We start from the raw sequence: 23,063 nt of genomic DNA, 5'->3' as shown, positions 1-23,063 counted from the left end.
AAATTATAAAATTTTCTAATTAAATCTAAAAAATATTAATATTATATCAGTTAAATTCTTTTATGAATACGACCGTTAACTGAATCGTAATAGAATAATTTATAATTTATAAACAACATTACTAAAAAACCTTGCAACTGCAGTAAAAATTTTCCTTTGTAGAAATTATTTAAAATAATTGGGTAAACTACATTAGATATCACCGAACTATAGTTGTCGTATCGTTTATGCCACTGAACTTTTAATTTTACTAATTATAGCATTAAACTTTGATTTTTATTTCAATTCTACCACTGAACTGTTAAATTATTAATTACACGATGACATGGCTGACGGTTGTTGACATAGAAACCTCGCCAAAACGATGTCGTTTTGATCTAGTTGTTAAATTATCAATGACACGATGACATGGTTGATGGTTGTTGACATAGAAACCTCACCAAAATGATGTCGTTTTGATATGGTTGTTAAGAATTTAACGGCCCAGTGCTATAGTTGAAACGAAAATAAAAGTTCAGTGTTATAATTGGTAGAATTAAAAGTTCAGTGGTATAAATGATACAATACCTAAAGTATGGTGGTATCTGGTGTAGTTTAGCCAAAAAAATTATATATACTTAACACATTAGCCGTTTTGATTTTTACTGTTGGATTCAAATTATTCGCAGTATACATATGTATTTTAAATTTGATCTTCATGTTTTTAAATATTTTTAAATTAAATTTAAGCTGATGTTTAAAGATTAAGCTAACAACTAAATTGACAAAAGAACGTGAATTAGGCTCGAAACAAAGCTAACGTTAATCGTGTGGCGGGAAGTTCGTTTATATTCGTTTATTTATTAAACGAACGAGCATTAACAAGATTTTATATTTGTTTAATTAAATAAACAAACACAAATAAAGGGCTCGTTGGTTCATAATCCGTTCATTAGTTTATCTTCGTTCGTTTATATTTTTCAGACTCGTTTGAAATGTAAAGGATTGATAACTTTTAACCTTAAACCAATTAATATTTTTAAACTCAATTAATTTTAAACCTAAACAAAAAAAAGTATTCAAATCAATTAAAGAAAATATAAATCTTAAAATTATTTGAAAAGAAAAAAATTCTTCTCAAATACAAACCCAATTAATTTTATGTTCGTTCGTTTACGTTCATTTATGTTTGTTCATATGTGTTCGTTTATTATTTACACGAACGAACATGAACGAACGCGAACAAGTTAAATTTCTTAATGAACATGAACAATAAATTCCCTTTGTTAAGTTGTTCGTGTTAGTTCAGTTGTTCGATTAAAATTAAACGAACAAACATGAACGTACTCTTATTCGTGTTCGTTCGATCCGTTTACAAGTCAAGTTTGTTATGATAATTTGAGCCTCGATTATAAAATTTTAAAAATTAGATAGGTTTAGAACCGAAACAATTTAACAAGGTAATAATTGTTTAGAATTCTCCTAACATATTGATAATACCCATTGCATACGCATCTATTCAAACTCGAGTAAGAAAAACAATATTTTTTCTTATCACTAACGAAATCGAATGTAAAGACTTCTTGAAATAACATAAAAAAAAATTAAAATAGAATCATATATTTTAAATACTATATTTCATTACGTATATAATATACTATTTAAAAAGTGTTCATGCATTGTCGCCGTATCCTTAGGCTGCACCTTCAGCAATGGTTTCCAGACGTGGAGAATTGAAAGGCTTAAGAGGGTAAATAATTGGAGGCGGAGCCATTTCCATTGCCATTACCATCCACGAACATCTTTTCGAACTTTTCTTTGCCATTATGGAATCTTTATTTGATGATTAATGAATTTTCTCTCTTCCTCATTGGTGTGGGAAGAAGAGAGATGAATAAAGGCTGAGACTTTCTAAAATGCTTTATTTACAAAGGGAGGAATTGTGTTGAACGTAGAGAATGTGGGGAAAGAGGTTAAATAGGGAGAATTGATGGTAGACCGTAATCCATGTGTCGGAAATTATGGAACACAAATATTTGCACATCAATAGGACCCTCAGAATCCATAGCTATTCCAACACAATCATAAAAAATATTCAAAGCCATGACTCAATCATAGAGCAAAAATACCATTCCAATCATCAAATTGGCAATAAAACCCTAACTCCATGTAGGTAACTAACTCATCATCATCATTTTTAACAATCGCCAAAAACTTGTGAAAAGAAAAAAAAGAAGAAAACCAATCACTAGTTTTACTCCAAGGGGATATCAACCTCCCCTTCAGAAATTTCCTCCTGCACATCTTTAGGGTCTTTGACATCAACCGTACAGCCAACAGAGACTCAAGTTCCCAAAATCTCCTTCACGGTTTGAAGATACTCATTTTTTCATTTAAATATTATTTATATTATTATTATTATTATTTTATTATTAATAAATATTATTACAGGCCCAAATTACAAACCAGACCGGAGGCCCAATTACAACCCATACTGGCCCAGACCCAACTTGATCCAGGCCAAGTTATAAACTAAAACCCTAAATTGATTAGGGTTTCATCATTTTCAGCCGCCATCATCAATTTCAGCCGTTGGATCTGGTTTGATCCAACGGTCCACAGTTTGCCAGAGGAAACCCTAGGGTATCATCACCCTAGGGACACGTCGTTGCTTCCCACACGTCGCGGCTATGGGGTGAGTCACCACATAGCTCGGTGACTCACCGAACTCCACCCTTAGGACCGGTCCGAGATAAGCGCCGGTGATGGCTATAAAGCCATCACCCAACCTGCAAAGAAAAGACAACAACAACCAGCAAGAACGGAGAACAAAAAAAAACCCACAACACAGCAACCAAAAAACAAAAGAAAAGAAGGGAGAGAAGCTTACCGAGGAAGCCACGACCGCCGGACCTCTTCAAACGTCCCCAAAAACCTTCGAAAATCGAAGGTACTTTCTTAGATTTGCTCTGATCGGGAGCTATTTAAAAGAAAAGAACACCGGAACCGTCATTAGGACGGTCCGATCTACTTTTTAGTGTAAAAAAAAATTCCCGGCCACCGAAGGCGGTGGCCGGCGGCGGGGTCAACACTGGCAAACGGCTGTAGGCCGGTGTGCTTCTCTCTGTTTTAGAGAGAAGCGAGAGAATTTTGAATTCTCTCAGAGAAGAGAGAGAGAGGAAAGAAAGGAAATGAGAGCTGGCCCTTCGGGCCAGCCGGTTTCGGGCTTTAAATAGCCCTTCCCGAACGACGTCGTTTCGGGGAGGGCTATTTGTGTAATTAACTAAGGGTTAAATCCCGTCCGCAGTCCCTTAACTTGTAATTCTTACATTTTAGTCACTAAATCAAATTTATAATCCTTTTAATTTGGTCTCTAAATTTTATTTATTTATATTTTAGCCCTTAACCGTAATTATAAATATTTTAGATAAAATACGTATTTAGTCCTTTAGTTTTAATAAATAATATTTTAATCCTGAGTATTTATTTTAATCTGATATTCGAATTTTATATAATTTTATTTTAGTCACCAAATTAATAAATAAGGAAAATAGCATGTTTAATCCCTATAATTTTAAATAATTAATTATGAATTAGGTATTTAATTTTAATTTTATTATAATTTAGTCACTAATTTTAAATATTTTCATTTATTTTACTGCTTTTAAATATATAGTTCTAATTGTATTTTTATTTTAATTTTACTTGTTTATATATTTAAATATTATTTTTATTATTGTTATATAGTCATATAAAATATATATAATAAATAATAATTTATATTTTTTTTACATAAATTATTTTTATCATATTTATTTATTTATTTTTCAATATCGAAGAAAAGGACAGTCTTAATACAACTGGATGTCCTATTCTGGTATTTCAAAATTAAATATTATAAAAAATTATAATTTAATTTAAATTATTATATTAATATTTATTAATATCGAAGAAAAGAGATGTCTTAAGGCACCTAGAAGTCCTTTTCTGATATTTCTAAATAAATAAATATTTTATTTATAAATATATATAAATTATTTTTTTCTAATAATTATAATTTTGAAATAATAGGATTATAAATTAAATATTTTTTGAATTTTTGAATTTCTAATAATAGAGACAATTTATAATTAAAAAGTACCAATTTTGGGCGTTGTAGGGGTGCTAAACCTTCCCTAAATGTAACCGACCACGAATCCCTTTTTATTATTAAAAAGAACGAATTTTTGGTTAAAATGCAGATCAGTTTATCTTTTAATTGATGCTTTCTTAAAAACTCTTTTAAAAGATATTTTTTTTTAGGTATTCAACCTACCTGACCCAAAAGGTCGATGGCGACTCCCAAATTATTTTAAAAACCATTTATTCACATCACTTTTCCCGCCAAGTAAAAAATTCGTGCCCGGACGAAAACCGGTTCCGACAGCTTGGCGACTCCGCTGGGGACTGGTCAAACTTTTAAAATCAATTATAAATTGTCTCTATTAATTATAAATTAAAAATTCATATTTTAATTTATAATTCTTTCTTTTCAAATTTTTTATATACTTATTATTTTCATAGTATTTATATATTTTCTTATTAATATTTCATTTTATTTACAAGTATTTTATTTCATTATTTTTCTGTCAGAGGTTTGAACATTTCTCCTCACACACAACACTTGCATGGCATAACATAAAGCTCTATAATTGAGTTTGTCCCTTTTAAGTGGGAGTGAAAGCGACGTCTTCATGAGAATTTATTCTCTGTGTCAGACCTAGCAAGTAACTTTCGGGGTTCATATACTCTATGTCTTCGTGAGAATTTATTCTCCGTGTCAGGCATAGAGAAATGTGTCCCCTCGAATTGAACTCGATCCGTTTAAAGTCTGTAATGGACTAGGATTGAGGGTTTGATAGCCCAAGGGGGCATCAACAAGGACAGTTCGGGTACCTTTATTCTTAGATCTGAAACCCTGCATATAATAAACCCTAGAAACTCTTCCGATCTGAAGCCATGCCAAAATTTTGTCCAAAATAGGTGTACACACAGGAGAAATTAATTCTAACTTTCCTTTTAATTTATTTATTTATTTTCTTACTGATTAAATTACATGTGAATTTAAAAAAGCATGTTTAAATAAGGATATTTAGGTAGATATTATTATTAAATTTCTTTATTATGTAAACTAATTCATTTCTTTTTGTGAGTTCTTTATTTCTTCTGTTTGCATAGCATCATACAGGATAAAAGGCATTGATCCTCGTGTTAATTGTCTCATTGGAAAGCCTTCATTCATGGATAAAAAGTGTTCAAATCAAATAGTTCTAAACTCAGAAGTAAGACAGTGGGCTGAGGACTTACAAAGACAAGGAGGAGACAGTCTGCAAGATAACTATGTATCTGACTTAGCCAGTTATGCTCCAGTTTTGCTAAAAAAAATGACATGCAAGATTTGCGAAGCATTTGGGAAAGTTGGGACTCAAACAAAAAGTTGCAGTTTTATCATACTTATGGAGACATCCCATATTTGCTCTATGTCGAAGTTGATGATGACTTACTTCGAGCCCTAATTCAATTATGGAATCCAGGGTACAATTGCTTCACTCTCAATAAGGAGGACTTGGTCCCTACTATTGAAGAGTACACAACTTTGCTACATATAGAAGGGGCTTTGGAGAATCGAATCTATTCAAAGTCATTTAAAACTCAACACTTTCGAGTTAAATTAGCAAAGATTGCCGGGGTACGAGAAGAATGGGTGGCATCCCGTACAAAACAAAAGGGCGAAAGCGAAGGCATTGCTTGGACCAACATTAAAGAACTTATTCAGAGTCATCCAGACACTAAAGTACGATTAGATCTATTTGCTCTGGGTATGTATGGTATGGTCATCTTCCCAAAAGTATTGGGATATATTGAAGCTGCAGTAGTAGATTTGTTTGAGAAGCTACCAAAAAATATTAATCATGCTTCTGCAATTCTAGCAGAGACTTTCAGATCGTTAAATGCTTGTAGAAAGCTAGGAGGTGGACGATTCTCAGGGTGTACCCAATTGTTATATGTTTGGATCCGTAGCCATTTCTGGAAGACAGAAAAGGTTTCATACCGGCGCTTTAATACGGATTATTCACCATTAAAAGAATTTCTGGAGCAAGAATGGCCGAAAGAAATTAAGAAAGATATGTGGATTAATGCCTTTCGAAATCTACAAAGCAATGACATTGTTTGGCGAGCCCCGTGGCAAATCCAAAGGGAATTCTTTTACAAATGTGGTGATTACAACTAGATAATGCTGCTTGGATTATGGGGAGGAATTGGATATGCACCACTTCTGGTCATAAGACAGTATGAAGGTCGTCAATTTGTACCTGTCACTGCTGGATTACATTCATCTGAGTTCGCATTCCACAGCAAAAATTATAAAAGAAATATCATGGAAGCCTTTACAGCTTGGAAAACAACTTTTTGTATCCGAGCTAAAGCAGCAAAAGAAATGTTAACTCCTGATTATGAGGAATGGAGATCTGTCAGGAAAAATGAAAATATTCCTCTACCAGACCAAACTGAGGATATCTCTATGGAAGATCGCATTAAGGTGGTTCCATCAGAGATTGAAATCCTGAGAGCTGAGTTTGAAGCAGAAAGAGAAGATTGGTCAAGAGAATTAGAGAAAATGAGACGAGATAAAGCTATGTTGGGTGTTGACATTGACTTTCATTCATCACAATGTGCAATGTTGAGAGAAAACAAAGAAAACGTTGATGGTAAATTCAGAGCATTAAAGAAAAATTACCAGGAGTTATATAAATCCCAGAAAGCATCAGGACCAAGCCAATCAACAGTACAAATGACCAGAGAATTGAACATCGAGAAAAGTCGAGTTGAAGATCTGAAAGGAAAGAATAGCCGTCTACTCAAAAGCCTTGAGAAAGGAAAGCAAAAAATGGAAGATTTTGAGGTTGACAGAAGAGAGCGAATTATAAAACACAAAGCTGAACATCGCGAGATCATGAATGAAATGCAAAGAGAAAGGGATCGAGCCAAAGATTTAGAGGAAATGAAGAATGACATCTTTGATAAATTTGAAGGTGAGAAAAATATCATGTTCAAGGGATTTGAATCTGAAATGAACCAGCTGATTGCCGAACTTGAAGTCAGAGGCCAAAGGATTGAAGAGTTCAATGTTGAAAAAGAAAAATGGGAGCTGGAAAGAAAGAATTTCAACACCAAACTTGAGGTAGAGCAAGAAGTGGCTAGCAATTGGATGCAAAGATGCAGAAACAAGAATGTTCAAATCCAGAAGCTTAATCAAAGAACACAAGAAGCACGAACAAAACTGGAAGAAGAGCTGGATCAGTCTAGAAACAAAAACTCAAAGTTTAACACTTACATTTTGCAACTTGAAGAGTCATTATTTCAAGAAAAGGTTCGTCTAGGACCTAATGATCTCAAAGAAAGTAATGAGGAAAGTGCTTCACTGCGAAGACGCATTAGAGATCTTGAAAAAACTCTGCACAATTATCAAGTCAGAATCACTGAGTTAGAGCAAACTCTTGAAGGAACTAATGAACAATGGCAAAAGTCAACTGATTTCTATGTAGAAAGAAGTGAAGAAAGAAGTAATATGGTATTCGAGGCCATGGTACAAATGAGCGAAGTTGCTAGATATGTTGGGGAACTAGCTGTTGAAGCTAAAATAATTGAGCATCACGTTGATCCAGTTTCTAAGTTCGGAAAGAAGGTGTCATGGTTAATGAAAGAAATTATAGAGCTTAATAGGAAAGCTACGCCTTATCTGTAGTTATGAACTATTATAAAGAAACTTTTGTATGCCGATGAAAGTTATTCTATGACAGTTAACTTTTTGGGATCAATACCTTTTTGCATACATACATTTTGCATACATTCATTATTCATTTCATGATTTTCTTTATGTATAATTTTTATTATTAAGATAAAATTCATTAATTAAAATTTGAAAAAAATAATATCAAAAGATTTTTCAATCGCAGTTATTCTGGCCAAAAGAGAAATACAACATCACTACGGTACTAGACAAGCTACTAAGAGAATTATGGAGGATAAAATACAACGTATTGAGGAACAGCATAATAAAGAACAAGCAGAGATGAGAATGAAGCTAGAGAAAATTGAAGCCAGTATTGCAAACTCACAAGACAGCATGATGCAGAAAATAGAAGACATGTTTAAAAGGCAGGCTATCATTGGAAAAATGCATGAAAATCCTGTATCTTTCGACCAAGAACCTATGTATCCTTTAGGTTTTCCACCAGAACCAATTTATCATTCTGGTACTACACCTATACAAATCAATGCCCACACATCAGCATTTCAAGAAACCAAACCACATGAAAATCGACAAGTGGATCCTGCATCTTCAAGCAAAAATCCACTTATATCAGATGTGAAAATAGGGGATTTTAATGCTGAGCATCTAATCCCAGATTTGAATGAGCTGAATGAGAAAGAAAAAGTAAATGAAGAATTGACCAGACAGATCAAGATCTTAGAAGAACGAATGAAATCTGTGGAAATAACTGAATCATTCTATGGGTTTGACGCTAGTGAGTTGAGTTTGGTTCCAGACCTAATCCTCCCCATCAAGTTCAAAGTTCCCGAATTTGATAGATATGACGGTACCACAAGCCCTTCATCCCATATTACTATGTTTTGTCGCAGAATGGCAGGATATGTGAAAGACGAGAAATTGTTAATTCACTGCTTTCAAGATAGTTTGACAGGACCAGCCTTAAAATGGTATACTCAATTGACCAAAGACAACATTAGATCTTGGAAAGATCTAGCTAAAGCATTCCTAGAGCAGTACCGCCACGTAACAAACATGGTCCCTGATAGATGGATTCTCCAAAATTTGGAGAAAAATAATAACGAAACGTTCAGACAGTATGCTCAGAGATGGCGTGACACGGTAGCCCAGGTTCAACCACCTTTGTCAGAAAAAGAGGCCACAGTAATATTTGTCCATACATTGAAAGCTCCTTATTTAAATCATCTAATGGGAAATGCAACCAGAAATTTTGCAGATTTGGTCATTTCTGGAGAACTCATTGAAAATGACTTGAAAAGTGGCAAAATTGAATCAAATGAGGGGTCTAGTTCCAAAAGACCTATGTACCGAAAAAAAGAGAATAAAGTCAACAATGCAAATTCTTACAACAAGGATTCATCGAAAAGTGTTACAATAACCCAGCCAAGGGTTAAGAAAGAAGAAACAAACACTAATCGAGCAGAGTCCAGAGGATCTCGAAAGGAAAATGAAAGGTTGTCTTTTACACCTTTACCAGTACCATATGCTGAGGTCTATGATTCGTTGCTAAAAGCCGATGTCATATGGCCCTATCTTTTGGTTCCCATGTAACCACCATTCCCTCCATGGTATGATGTAAAGGCACACTGTGTTTACCATGAATGAATTACGGGTCATTCTATTGAAAACTGTTTGGCATTCAAAAGGGTGGTTCAAAATTTGATCAACACTGGAAAGTTGGAATTCAATTCACCATCTATATCAAATCATCCATTGCCAAATCATGGAGATAAAAACGTGAATGCAATTCAGGAAGAGAACAGAAAGAAAGAAAAAACTGACATTTCTGAAATTAAATCTCTTTTTGTTTGGGTATTTCAACAACTCTCTTTAGCCGGTATAATTCCACAACAATTCAGGCCAAAGCATAATGAAGGCAAGAATTATTGTGAATATCATCAAGAGAAGGGGCATGAAATTCAACTATGTCCTGAGTTTAGGAATTTGGTGCAAAAATTGATGAATAGCAGAGAGATAGAATTCTTTGAAGAAGAACCAGGGAAAAAAGAAGATGATGTTTGCTCATCAGAAGATTCTAAACCTAGTCAAAGAACAAATGATCCTGTGATCATTAATGTGAAATCTTCTACGGTGATTCCTGCACCAATAAAGCCGAAAGTAGTTATCACAACTCCTCTACCATTTCCATACAAGGATACCCGCAGAGTACCTTGGAATTATACTACCAATGTTTCAATGGTAGGAGGATCTGTTTCTCTAGAAAAAACCAAAGAGAAAATACAGAGTCTGGGTTCGACATCTGAAGCAGTAAGTGAAGTCGGATTCTTTACAAGAAGTGGGAGATGTTACTCTCCCGAAACATCCAATGCCTCGGAACAAGTGAAAGCAAAAGGAAAAACCATGGTAATACCCTAAAAGGTATTTAATGATGAATCCCCTCCAGCATTCAATGAGCCTGTAACAGAAAAACAAGCAAAAGAATTTTTGAAATTCCTGAAACATAGTGAGTATAGTGTGGTTGAACAACTACACAAACAACAAGTGAGAATTTCTATTCTTGATCTATTGATGAATTCAGAAGCACATAGAAATGCTTTGATGAGAATGCTTAATCAAACCTTTATCCCTGAAGATATATCCCTCAATAAACTTGACAGAATTGTGGGACATATAGCCGCTGACAATTACATAACATTCACGGATGATGAAATACCTGAAGGCGGAATGGGGTCAGTAAAAGCTTTGAATATCACTATACATTGTCATGGTTATGTTTTGCCAGGAGTATTGATTGACAATGGATCCGCTCTCAACTTGATGCCTCTAGTCACACTTCAAAGAATGCCTGTGGATAAATCACACATGAAGAGTTATCAGAATGTAGTACGAGCCTTTAATGGTACTCAAAAAGAGGTGCTTGGAAAAATGGAAATACCGTTGTTAATCGGATCAGTCGTGTACATTATTGACTTTGTGGTGATGGACATCTACCCTAGATATAATTGTTTATTAGGGAGGCCATGGATTCATTCAGCAGGAACCGTTCCTTCTTCATTACATCAGAAATTGAAATTTGTTGTTGATGGACAACTAATATGCGTAGGAGCTGAAGAAGAAATCATTGCGTCTATAACAAGTGATGTTCCATATATTGAAACCAATGATGATGCTCTTGAATGCTCTTTCCGAGCTCTTGAATTTGTCAATGCAACCTTTATTGCATAAGGAAGCAAAATTCCATATCCCAGATTATCTGATTGCACCAAGATGACGGTACGACAAACTTTAGGCATCGGAGCTAAAGCTGGGAAAGGTTTAGGAAAGAATCTTCAAGGGATTTCAGTTCCTGTAAGTATAAAGATGAAGAAAGATCATTTTGGGGTTGGATTTAAGCCCAATTTTCAGCAAAAGAACAAAGAGATGAAAAGAAAGTGTGAAGACAGAAAGGCAAGGTTGAAAGGAAAAGAAATCCTTTGGGAACACATGTTTTTCCCACATTTGAAGACCACATTCAGATCAGGAGGAAAAATTAATGTAGAGCAACAGCTTGTTGAGGCCTTTAAAGAATAAAAGTTGATGAAAGATCAAAGCATAGTTGAAGAAGCTATGAATGGATTATTTATCAACATGATCATGAATGACAACAAGACTGGCAAATACTTGGATAGGATTCGCCCATGTTTTCCTGGAGAAACACTCAACAATTGGACCACTGAAGACCTTCCTATAGTTTTTAATATTAACGCAGAGTAATATTCAGAACTAATCTTTATGTTTAGTCCAAAATTATGAAAACTTTTTGTTATCTTGTAAAGGAAATTATGTTAAGTTCACCTAATATTAAATATAAGAAATTTTCTTTAAAATTTTCAGATGGCAATCATTCTTTACATTTTTTTACATTTTTACATTTATTTATTTCATAAATTTACTATATTCTTTCGAAAATATGTCCGAATTAAATTTGCAGGTGTCACAATGTTAATAGCATGTTTATTCCTAAATTTAATCGAGAGATAAATTTAGAGCAGCCCATATGTCTGGAAGAAATCAATGGGTGTGAGGATGAACTGGAATGTGAGGTTCCTACTGAATTATTAAGATTGATAGAAAAAGAAGATAAGCAAATTCTACCTCACAAAGAAGAGATTGAGACTATAAATCTGGGAACAGATGAAGAAATAAAAGAGGTGAAAATTGGTACTACTCTGACAATCCAGATAAAATAAGAATTGATAAATCTCCTTCAAGAGTTCAAAGATATCTTCGCATGGTCTTATCAAGATATGCCTGGTTTGAGTACAGATATAGTAATGCACAAGCTTCCAATCAATCCAGAATATAAACCGGTCCAACAAAAGCTCAGGCGAATGAGGCCAGAAATGTTGTTACAGATCAAAGAGGAAGTGATGAAACAGATCAATGCAGATTTCCTACAGGCAGCCAAATACCCAGAATGGGTAGCCAACATTGTTCCCGTACCAAAGAAAAATGGGAAAGTTCGAATGTGTGTGGATTACAGAGATCTCAACAAAGCTAGTCCGAAAGATAGCTTTCCATTACCCCACATAGACACCTTGATGGACAATACTGCAGGACACACATGGTTTTCATTCATTGATGGCTTTTCAGGATATAATCAGATAAAAATAAATCCTGAAGACATGGAAAAAACAACATTTGTAACCATGTGGGGCACATTCTGCTATAAAGTGATGCCATTTGGATTGAAAAATACAGGGGCAACATATCAAAGAGCCATGGTAACTTTATTTCATGACATGATGCACAAAGAGATTGAAGTATATGTAGATGACATGATTGCCAAATCCCGAACTGAAGAAGAACATATTCAAAATCTGAGAAAGCTTTTCCAGAGATTGAGGAAGTATCAATTAAAGCTCAACCCCGCTAAATGCACTTTTGGGGTAACTTCCGGGAAACTTTTGGGATTTGTGGTCAGCAAAAAAGGAATCGAGATTGATCAAGATAAAGTAAAAGCAATTCAAGATCTTCCACCACCCAATACAAAAAAAGAAGTTTGAGGCTTTTTGGGATGATTAAATTATATATCTCGGTTCATTTCTCAATTAACTGACAAATGTGATCCAGTGTTCAAATTACTTCGAAAGAACAATCTTGAAGTCTGGAATGATGAATGTCAAGAAACTTTGGATATTATTAAGAAATATTTATCCAATGCCCCCATTTTAGTATCACCAATGCCTGATAGACCATTAATTCTCTACTTGACGGTCTTTGAAAATTCGATGGGATGTGTACTGGGACAGCATGATGAATCTGGAAGAAAAGAAAAAGCTATTTATTATATGAGCAAGAAATTTACTGATTGTGAAATTCGATATCCACCAATACAAAAATTATGTTGTGCCTTGGTGTGGGCTACTCGAAGACTCAGACAATATATGTTATATCATACTACTTGGTTGATATCCAAACTTGATCCTTTGAAATTCTTAATGGAATCACCAGCTTTGACAGGCAGAATGGCTAGATGGCAAATGTTATTATCTGAGTTTGATATTGTATATGTCAACCAAAAAGCGATAAAAGGAAGTGTCATAGCTGATTTTCTGGCCAGTCGTGTATTAAATGATTATCAGCCTTTGAGTTTCAATTTTCCAGATGAAGATTTGTTGTGCATATCCATGAATGAAGAAGTCGGAACAAATGATGCATCTGCATCTTGGAAGCTTTACTTTGACGGAGCATCCAACGCCTTGGGACGAGGAATTGGGGCAGTGTTAATTTCTCCAGAAAATATTTATTATCCCTTTACAAGTAGACTGGAGTTCTTTTGCACCAATAACATGGCGGAATATGAAGCTTGTGTCATGGGATTGAAAGCAGCTATAGAAAGAAAAATCAAATGTCTCAAGATATATGGAGATTCATCGTTAGTGGTGTATCAATTACGAGGAGAATGGGAAACAAAAGATCCCAAGTTGTTGGAATACCAAAATTTTACCCTCAAATTAGTGAAAGAATTTGAGAAAGTCACCTTCAATTATCTCCCTCGAGAAGAAAATCAAATGGCAGATGCTTTGGCTACATTAGCTGCTATGTTTCAGGCAACTAAGAATGTTGATATGATGCCAATCAAAATGCAAGTATATGAAATTCCTGCACATTGTTATAGTGTGGAAGAAGAGGTAGATGGTAAACCATGGTATCATGATATCCTGCAATATATCAAAAATCAAAGTTATCCACAAAATGCATCTGAAATTGATAAAAGAACCTTGAGAAGAATGGCTGCTGGATATTTTCTTGATGGCGAGATTATGTATAGAAGAAGCAATGATCAAATGCTATTGAGATGCTTAAATACCAGCGAAGCCAGAAGCATCATTGAAGAAGTACACAGTGGAATATGTGGAACACATGCAAATGGTCTTTCCATGGCCAGAAAAATAATGAGATATGGATACTATTGGGCTACCATGCACACAGATTGCATTGATTATGCAAGGAAATGTCATAAATGCCAGATATATGCAGATAAGATTCATGTACCCCCATCTCCTTTACATGTAATGACAGTACCCTGGCCATTTTCTATGTGGGGAATAGACGTCATTGGGGCAATCACACCAAAAGCATCAAATGGACATTGTTTCATCCTTGTGGCAATTGATTATTTTACCAAATGGGTTGAAGCTGCTTCATATGCCAAAATTAAAAGGTCTACAGTCTGCAAATTCATAAAGAAAGAGATAGTTTGCCGGTATGGCCTACCAGAAAGGATCATTACAGATAATGCTCTGAATCTGAACAATAAAATGATGACCGAACTTTGTGCACAGTTTAAGATCAAACATGCAAACTCAGTGGCATATCGTCCAAAGATGAATGGGGCAGTTGAAGCGGCAAATAAGAACATCAAGAAAATCATTACAAAGACCACTGAAACTTACAAAGATTGGCACGAGAAGTTACCTTTTGCTCTATATGCATACCGAACTACTGTTCGAACATCTACTGGGGCAACGCCTTTTTCTTTAGTCTATGGGATAGAAGCAGTCTTACCAATTGAAGTTGAGATTCCATCGCTTCGAATTTTGAGAGAAATAAAATTGGATGAATCTGAATGGATCCAAGCTAGATTTGATCAATTGAACCTTATTGAGGATAAAAGATTGAGAGCTATTTGCCATGGACAGATGTATCAGAAACGGATGATGAAGTCTCATGACAAGAAAGTACATCCAAGAGAATTCCAAAAGGGTGATCTAGTACTAAAAAAGATCTTGCCTATACATAAAGATTTCCGTGGGAAATGGATGCCTAATTGGGAAGGGCCATACGTTGTAAAAAAGGCCTTTTCCGGAGAAGCGTTGATCTTGGCAGAAATGGATGAAAAATTCTGAGAAATCCAATAAACTCGGATTCTGTCAAGAAATATTATGTTTGAAGAAAAAAAGAACAAAAAAGAAAACAAAGAAAAAAAAAGAAAAAAGGGGGTCAAGATGAAAACCCGCAAAGGGCATCTTGTAACCAAATGAAGGATTTGAGTTGAAAACCTGAATGGGCGGCTCAAATGTATATTGATATTAGGCATCTGGCAATTGAACCCTCTTAAGATTTTGACAGTTTGGGAGAAACTTCACATCTACAAACATTTTTACAACGTTTGAGATCTTCCAGACAAAAGCTTACATCATTACTCTAAATTATGTCAATTTGATTAATTTAGAAATACTTATGCTAATAATTTGTTGAGTCATTTGAATTTTTATCATTCTTATGCTTGCCATAACTTTGAATACAATTCTATCTATTTATTAATAAATTCCAAGTTCAATTTATTTGAGATTCAATTTATTTTCGAAAATTCAATTTATTCTTTTATGGATTAACATAATTTTGAAATAAGTTAAAGATTTCTGAATATCACTTTATGTTAATACTTTTAAAGGCATGGATTATAAAGTGAGCAAATTATCACCATCATAAAGTCATGAACAAGTCATTATCTGCACTCTAGTTATATAGGGTAACATTGGTTACAGTATTCCAAAAGTTGAAGATGACAAGTTTTACTGTTAACTAAACCGTTCCATGATTCGAAAAGAGTGGGATATATTGGAGCAGCAGAAGAGACAGTTTGTTGTAGCAATCATTGCAAGTAAATGCACCAACAAAAATCTTCAAGCCCATGAATGATGTTTATTTCTTCCAGTAAGGTTGTTACGCTGGATGCCACCGACAACTAGGTCAAGTCCGTTAAAACTACTCATCAATTGCTCCAACCGATCATCATTCAGTTCTTGCACATCTGTTTTCAAAAGTATGCCAAGACAGTACAAGGCAACCTCTACATCATTGATCCCAGAGAAAAGAGACAGGACATTGATACCACCATGGAACATGTCTCTATACAGATCCTTGTGTATGGTTTTTAGGGAAACCTAGAAGCATTTCCACCTCATCAGATTCAAGTGGAACAATTTTATTTTTTTTTCAACCCATACCAGATTCCATTTTCAACACTCATCAAGAACATACTTTTGGACACTCGAAGGAAGGCCATCATTTCTTTGTCAATGGAAAAACATCAGCACATGGAGGAAGCAGAATAAAAGAAAATATGTTCTCAATTGGCAGAATTATGAATATAGCTCTTTTCAGTGTAGTAGCATGAAAATGTTTCGAATCTACAAATTCTGGCTCTACATTGAATAAAGTACTATGATATTCCAGTCCAAACATTAATGGGAGCAAGTGCCATGTGCTCATAGTAGAAATAAGAAGACCCAATAGCATCTTCTGGAAGTGTTCTTTGAGTTATCTGATATGGTTTGGTATGAACCCCAAAAACCAATCATTGGATTTGAAAGATAAATGTGCTCATAGTAGAAATAAGAAGACCCAATAGCATCTTCTGGAAGTGTTCTTTGAGTTATCTGATCTAGTTTGGTATGAACCCCAAAAACCAATCATTGGATTTGAAAGATAAATGTGCTCATAGTACAAATAAGAATACCCAATAGCATCTTCTGGAAGTGTTCTTTGAGTTATCTGATCTGGTTTGGTAGGAACCACAGAACCAATCATTGGATTTGAAAGATAAATGTGCTCATAGTATAAATAAGAAGACCCAATAGCATCTTCTGGAAGTGTTCTTTGAGTTATCTGATCTGGTTTGGTAGGAACCACAGAACCAATCATTGGAATTAAAAGATGAACTGCATGATCATCTTCATTAAGAAGCTTCTTTTCAAGCTTCTTCTGCTTATTCCTTTCCCAAAAATCATAGCCCAAGTTTCGCCTTTTCTTGTAATTGGGATCATTGCATAATGGCTTCCTATCTTTTACCGGAAGAAGTGCGTCAGCAGCCTTAGCCATTTGAGCAGCACATATAAAATCTGTCAATTTTGCAATTGGTGAATCTGAACCACATCTCTTCATGGCTATTGAAGTCTCAGCCTCTGAGAATCCCATTTATTCTCAAGTATAACAGTTTACTCTCCTCATCAGAATCAGAATTCAAGATTTTCTCGGTATTAAAAGAACTATCGATATCTGCGAAATCATCTTGAAAGATCACTTCATAATCAGATGAGTTGTTATCAGAATCAACATGTTGCATGAATGCAAGCTTTTCAAGAGCATATACTATTGAGTTTTATTCTCAAGAGATTTTGTGACATTATATCTACATCTACATTTGTCAAAGATGATAGATTCTCTTATTTGAAGAAGAAAGATTTATTGGGTTTCTATACAACTGAAGAAATACTCAGTTCACCAATCTGAAATCAAATAACTTAACATTCATGCATCATATTTAGGCATTTGCAAAAATAGGTGCATTTTCATTCATTTTCATCCATGTTGAATTTTAACAGGAATTTCAAAGATTTTAGCAAAGATTAAAATCCATCATTCAATGGATCAACATTTCCAGTTCGAGTTCATAATGAGAAGAACTCATCTAAAGAAGGAAGGGAAAGTTCATAATGAGAAGAACTTGTTCAACTTTTTGTTTGAATTCATCATTTGATGGATCAACATTGCCAGGTAGAGTTCATAATGAGAAGAACTCATCTGAAGAAGGAAGAAGAAGTTTATAATGAGAAGAACTTGTTCAACTTTTTGTTCAAAACCATCACTTGATGGATCAGCTTTTCCAGAGAAAGTTCATAATGAGAAGAACTCATCTGAATAAGAAGAAGTTCATAATGAGAAGAACTCATCTGAAAGAAGAAATTCATAATGAGAAGAATTTGTTCAACCTTTTGTTCAAATCCATCACTTGATAGATCAGCTTTTCCAGAGAAAGTTCATAATGAGAAGAACTCATCTGAAGAAGAAGAAGTTCATAATGAGAAGAACTCATCTGAAGAAGAAGAAGTTCACAATGAGAAGAGCTTGTTCAATCTTTTGCATAATTCTATCACAGAAGCAGATAGATTAGCATCAACCTTTCTAGAGAAAGTTCATAATGAGAAGAACTCATCTGAAAAAGAAAGAAGAAGTTCATAATGAGAAGAGCTTATTCTGAAGAACTCATCTGAAGAAAGAGAAGAATTTATTCAACATTTCCATATTAATCAAGTGAAGTCAAATGAAAAACTTATTATCTTTTCGTCTTTGCTCTATTCTTATTAACACAAGAAGAAGCAAAGAGGGGCAGCTGAAGATACTCATTTTTTCATTTAAATATTATTTATATTATTATTATTATTATTATTATTATTATTTTATTATTAATAAATATTATTACATGCCCAAACTACAAACCAGACTGGAGGCCCAATTACAACCCATACTGGCCCAGACCCAACTTGGTCCAGGCCCAGTTATAAACTAAAACCCTAAACTAATTAGGGTTTCATCATTTTCAGCCACCATCATCAATTTCAGCCGTTGGATCTGGTTTGATCCAACGGTCCACAGTTTGCCAGAGGAAACCCTAGGGTATCATCACCCTAGGGACACGTCGTTGCTTCCCTTACTGTTGCCATCTCGCCGCCTCAGGAAGCTGCTGCCACCGCTTCAACAGAACGCTCCAGAAGATCCAGCTGCCCCCCACACGTTGCGGCTATGGGGTGAGTCACCACATAGCTCGGTGACTCACCGAACTCCACCCTTAGGACCGGTCCGAGACAAGCGCCGGTGATGGCTATAAAGCCATCACCCAACCTGCAAAGAAAAGACAACAACAACCAGCAAGAACGGAGAACAAAAAAAACCCACAACACAGCAACCAAAAAACAAAACAAAAGAAGGGAGAGAAGCTTACCGAGGAAGCCACGACCGCCGGACCTCTTCAAACGTCCCCAAAAACCTTCGAAAATCTAAGGTACTTTCTTAGATTTGCTCCGATCGGGAGTTATTTAAAAGAAAAGAACACCGGAACTGTCATTAGGACGGTCCGATCTACTTTTTAGTGTAAAATTTTTTTTTCCAGCCATCGAAGGCGGTGGCCGGCGACGGGGTCAACACCGGCGAACGGCTGCCGGCCGGTGTGCTTCTCTCTGTTTTAGAGAGAAGCGAGAGAATTTTGAATTCTCTCAGAGAAGAGAGAGAGAGGAAAGAAAGGAAATGAGAGCTGGCCCTTCGGGCCAGCCGGTTTCGGGCTTTAAATAGCCCTTCCCGAACGACGTCGTTTCGGGGAGGGCTATTTGTGTAATTAACTAAGGGTTAAATCCCGTCCGCAGTCCCTTAACTTGTAATTCTTACATTTTAGTCACTAAATCAAATTTATAATTCTTTTAATTTGGTCTCTAAATTTTATTTATTTATATTTTAGCCCTTAACCGTAATTATAAATATTTTAGATAAAATATGTATTTAGTCCTTTAGTTTTAATAAATAATATTTTAATCCTGAGTATTTATTTTAATCTGATATTCGAATTTTATATAATTTTATTTTAGTCACCAAATTAATAAATAAGGAAAATAGCATGTTTAATCCCTATAATTTTAAATAATTAATTATGAATTAGGTATTTAATTTTAATTTTATTATAATTTAGTCACTAATTTTAAATATTTTCATTTATTTTACTGCTTTTAAATATATAGTTCTAATTGTATTTTTATTTTAATTTTACTTGTTTATATATTTAAATATTATTTTTATTATTGTTATATAGTCATATAAATATATATATAATAAATAATAATTTATATTTTTTTTACATAAATTATTTTTATCATATTTATTTATTTATTTTTCAATATCGAAGAAAATGGCAGTCTTAATACAACTGGATGTCATATTCTGGTATTTCAAAATTAAATATTATAAAAAATTATAATTTAATTTAAATTATTATATTAATATTTATTAATATCGAAGAAAAGATTTGTCTTAAGGCACCTAGAAGTCCTTTTCTGATATTTCTAAATAAATAAATATTTTATTTATAAATATATATAAATTATTTTTTTCTAATAATTATAATTTTGAAATAATAGGATTATAAATTAAATATATTTTGAATTTTTGAATTTCTAATAATAGAGACAATTTATAATTAAAAAGTACCAATTTTGGGCGTTGTAGGGGTGTTAAACCTTCCCTAAACGTAACCGACCACGAATTCCTTTTTATTATTAAAAAGAACGAATTTTTGGTTAAAACGCATATCAGTTTATCTTTTAATTGATGATTTCTTAAAAACTCTTTTAAAATATATTTTTTTTAGGTATTCGACCTACCTGACCCAAAAGGTCGATGACGACTCCCAAATTATTTTAAAAACCATTTATTCACATCACTTTTCCCGCCAAGTAAAAAATTCGTGCCCGGACGAAAATCGGTTACGACACGGTTCCTCTCAAATCCTTAGCCATGGATCTGGGTCTCATCACTTTGGCAATCTCGATCACATCATCAAGGCTAATGTTCTCATTATGCTTTATGTTCTTCGACTTCTTACGGTCCCTTTCAGGCTCTTTCAATGCCTTGATCACCAAGGCGGCGGCGGAGGGAACCACCGTCACTTTCGCTAGACGGTTCTGGACGGTCAGTTTGACGGTAACACGTAAACCCTTCCAGTCCTTGACGGTAACACGTAAACCCTTCCCCAAAGGACCGATTTTGTGTGCCAGGGAACTAGCAGCTCCGACTTCACCGCCGGTGACCCGAACGAAGAAGTCGACAACTTGGGTCATATCGAACTTTGGCGGCATGGCTGGCGGCGGTGATTTAGTTTTTTCAAATTTTAGAACTGGATGATCGGCGGAGCAGAAGCGGAAATTATGAGATTAAAGGGTTGAGAAATTAGGGTTTGGGGGATTTAGGCTTTGGAAATGACAATTCGAACGACCCAACATTTGGATAAAGGAAGAAAATAATGGATTATGGGGCTTATTATGAATCTACTTTTAACCTAATGAAATCTAGATGTTTATTTCATGCCATGCCTGCTCAAAGCTATTTTAGTTTATTAACATCACACGCATACTTTAAATACGTAATTATTTAAACTTAAAATTTTTTAAATACATAATTATTTGAACTTAAATTTTTAAAAATAATAATATTTTCATTTGTCCATGTTAAAAGAAAAAAAAATCAAAGCAGGCCTTATTTTTTTATAATTGTCTACCATTTGACCCATATATGTAACCAATAGTTTATATTACCAACAAATCAAATGATAATAGACATCATACGTTTCGTTAATCATGTATAAACTACATCAAAAATAAATTCTAAATTAATATATTAGGACAAGTCTGTCACGTTCGACGAGTACTATTAATGATGAATACAATTAATTGAATTTATAAAATTTTAAAATTTAAAGGACTTAACATATAATTATAAATTAACTAAAAATTTAAAGATAAATTATTTAAAATAAAGAGTAAACTATACCAGTGACACCTATGTTCTTTTTCATTTTGACCACCTTTTTTGAAATTTTCTCAATCAAGTCACTCAATTATTTAAATGCATTCAATTAAGCCACTTGACGTTAATATTTAAAGGAGAAACTGATGTGACAGTTAAAATATTTGGTATAATTACATATTTGGTCATTGTTACTTATATATTCTATCAATTTAGTCCTAATTTTAATAAATTAAAATAAACTTAACCCTCAAATCAAATGGTGTCATGTGTCACTGGTGTCAAGTGTAATAACATGTGTCATCGGTGTCAAGTGTAATAACATGTGTCACCATCCGATTAGATGATTAAATTTATTTTAATTTATTTTTAATTTAACATATTTTTCTCACTAATCAGAGTGTGACACATGTCATAGCTAAGCAAGCTACATCTTAGGAAGCACACATTTCCCTTTCGGCTCGCTCCCTGGACCAGCTAGAAAAGGCCAATCAATCTATCCATCAAGCTTACAATCTTTTCTGCCGATGTTCTAGTAGTTAACCATGGGGTGTATTATTTGGAGGAGCTTGACAAACAAGGCATAGATGTGGTGAAGATGATGATAGATGTGAACTTGATGGGAAGTTTCAAAGTCATCAAATCTGCTTTGTCGTTGATGAAAGATAGGAAAGCCAAGGGGCCTGCCTCAATTGCTCTTATGTCTTCAATGGCCGGTCAGCTTTTAATTTTTTAGCTTAATTGTTGTCTTTCAGCTTCTAATAATAATCTTCTCAATTAATATATATGTATCTATTTTGACATATATATTAATGAATAAAGGTGGGTACATATGGTTTTGCGGCTTATTCAGGCACCAAATTTGGGCTTCGAAGATTAGCAGAAGCATTACAACAACATTCATCTCTCTATATTGTTTCCTCCCTTGTTGAAACTTAGGGTTTCGAACAAGGTTTAAATTTTAATTATTGATTAATTTTGAATTTTCTTAACATTTAATCATCCATATTTGTGTTCCTCGACAAGTATTCATTAATTTCTATTCAACATTTGAAGCAAGGAATAAGATGTCGGACATCACCAAGACCATGTTGGGCTCAACTACCGAAATGAAAGTAGAAGAAGTTGCAAAGGTAATAATGCAAGGCATTAAACGTGGAAGTTTTGGTATCCACTGCAAACTTGATGGGCTAGCATTGACCATAGCTTGTTTAGTTATGTCCCGTGTCACCCTCAAATAAAATGGTGTCATGTGTCACTGGTATCAAGTGTAATGACACGTGTCACCCTCTGATTGATGAGAAAAATATATTAAATTAAAATAAATCAAAATAAATTCAATTGTCCAATCAGATGGTGACACATGTCATTACACTTGGCATCAATAACACATGGCACAATTTGATTTGAGGGTTAAGTTTATTTTAATTTATTAAAATTAGGATCAAATTGA

The 23,063-nt window shown here is 34.2% G+C and overlaps 1 protein-coding gene and 1 pseudogene across 1 annotated transcript; one reads left to right on the top strand and one right to left on the bottom strand.

The window, feature by feature from the left end:
• Positions 1 to 2,196: 2,196 nt before the first annotated feature.
• On the bottom strand, positions 2,197 to 20,978 carry LOC120181495 (60S ribosomal protein L12-3-like). Its single transcript, XM_039186605.1, has 2 exons — positions 20,585 to 20,978; positions 2,197 to 2,351 (listed from the first exon to the last, which is right to left on the bottom strand). Exons 1-2 carry the CDS (start codon positions 20,941 to 20,943, stop codon positions 2,324 to 2,326), a joined length of 387 nt encoding a protein of 128 aa, XP_039042536.1. The 5' UTR covers positions 20,944 to 20,978; the 3' UTR covers positions 2,197 to 2,323.
• Positions 20,979 to 21,869: 891 nt separating this feature from the next.
• Positions 21,870 to 22,851, top strand: LOC120182605 (annotated as a pseudogene).
• Positions 22,852 to 23,063: the final 212 nt, after the last annotated feature.

The sequence above is a fragment of the Hibiscus syriacus genome, unplaced genomic scaffold (genome assembly GCF_006381635.1).
Source record: "Hibiscus syriacus cultivar Baekdansim isolate YM2019G1 unplaced genomic scaffold, ASM638163v2 tig00003721_pilon, whole genome shotgun sequence".
NCBI classification, from domain to species: Eukaryota; Viridiplantae; Streptophyta; class Magnoliopsida; order Malvales; family Malvaceae; genus Hibiscus; species Hibiscus syriacus.
The sequence above is the reverse complement of the archived record's forward strand: the minus strand, read 5'-3'. Positions and strand labels throughout refer to the sequence as shown.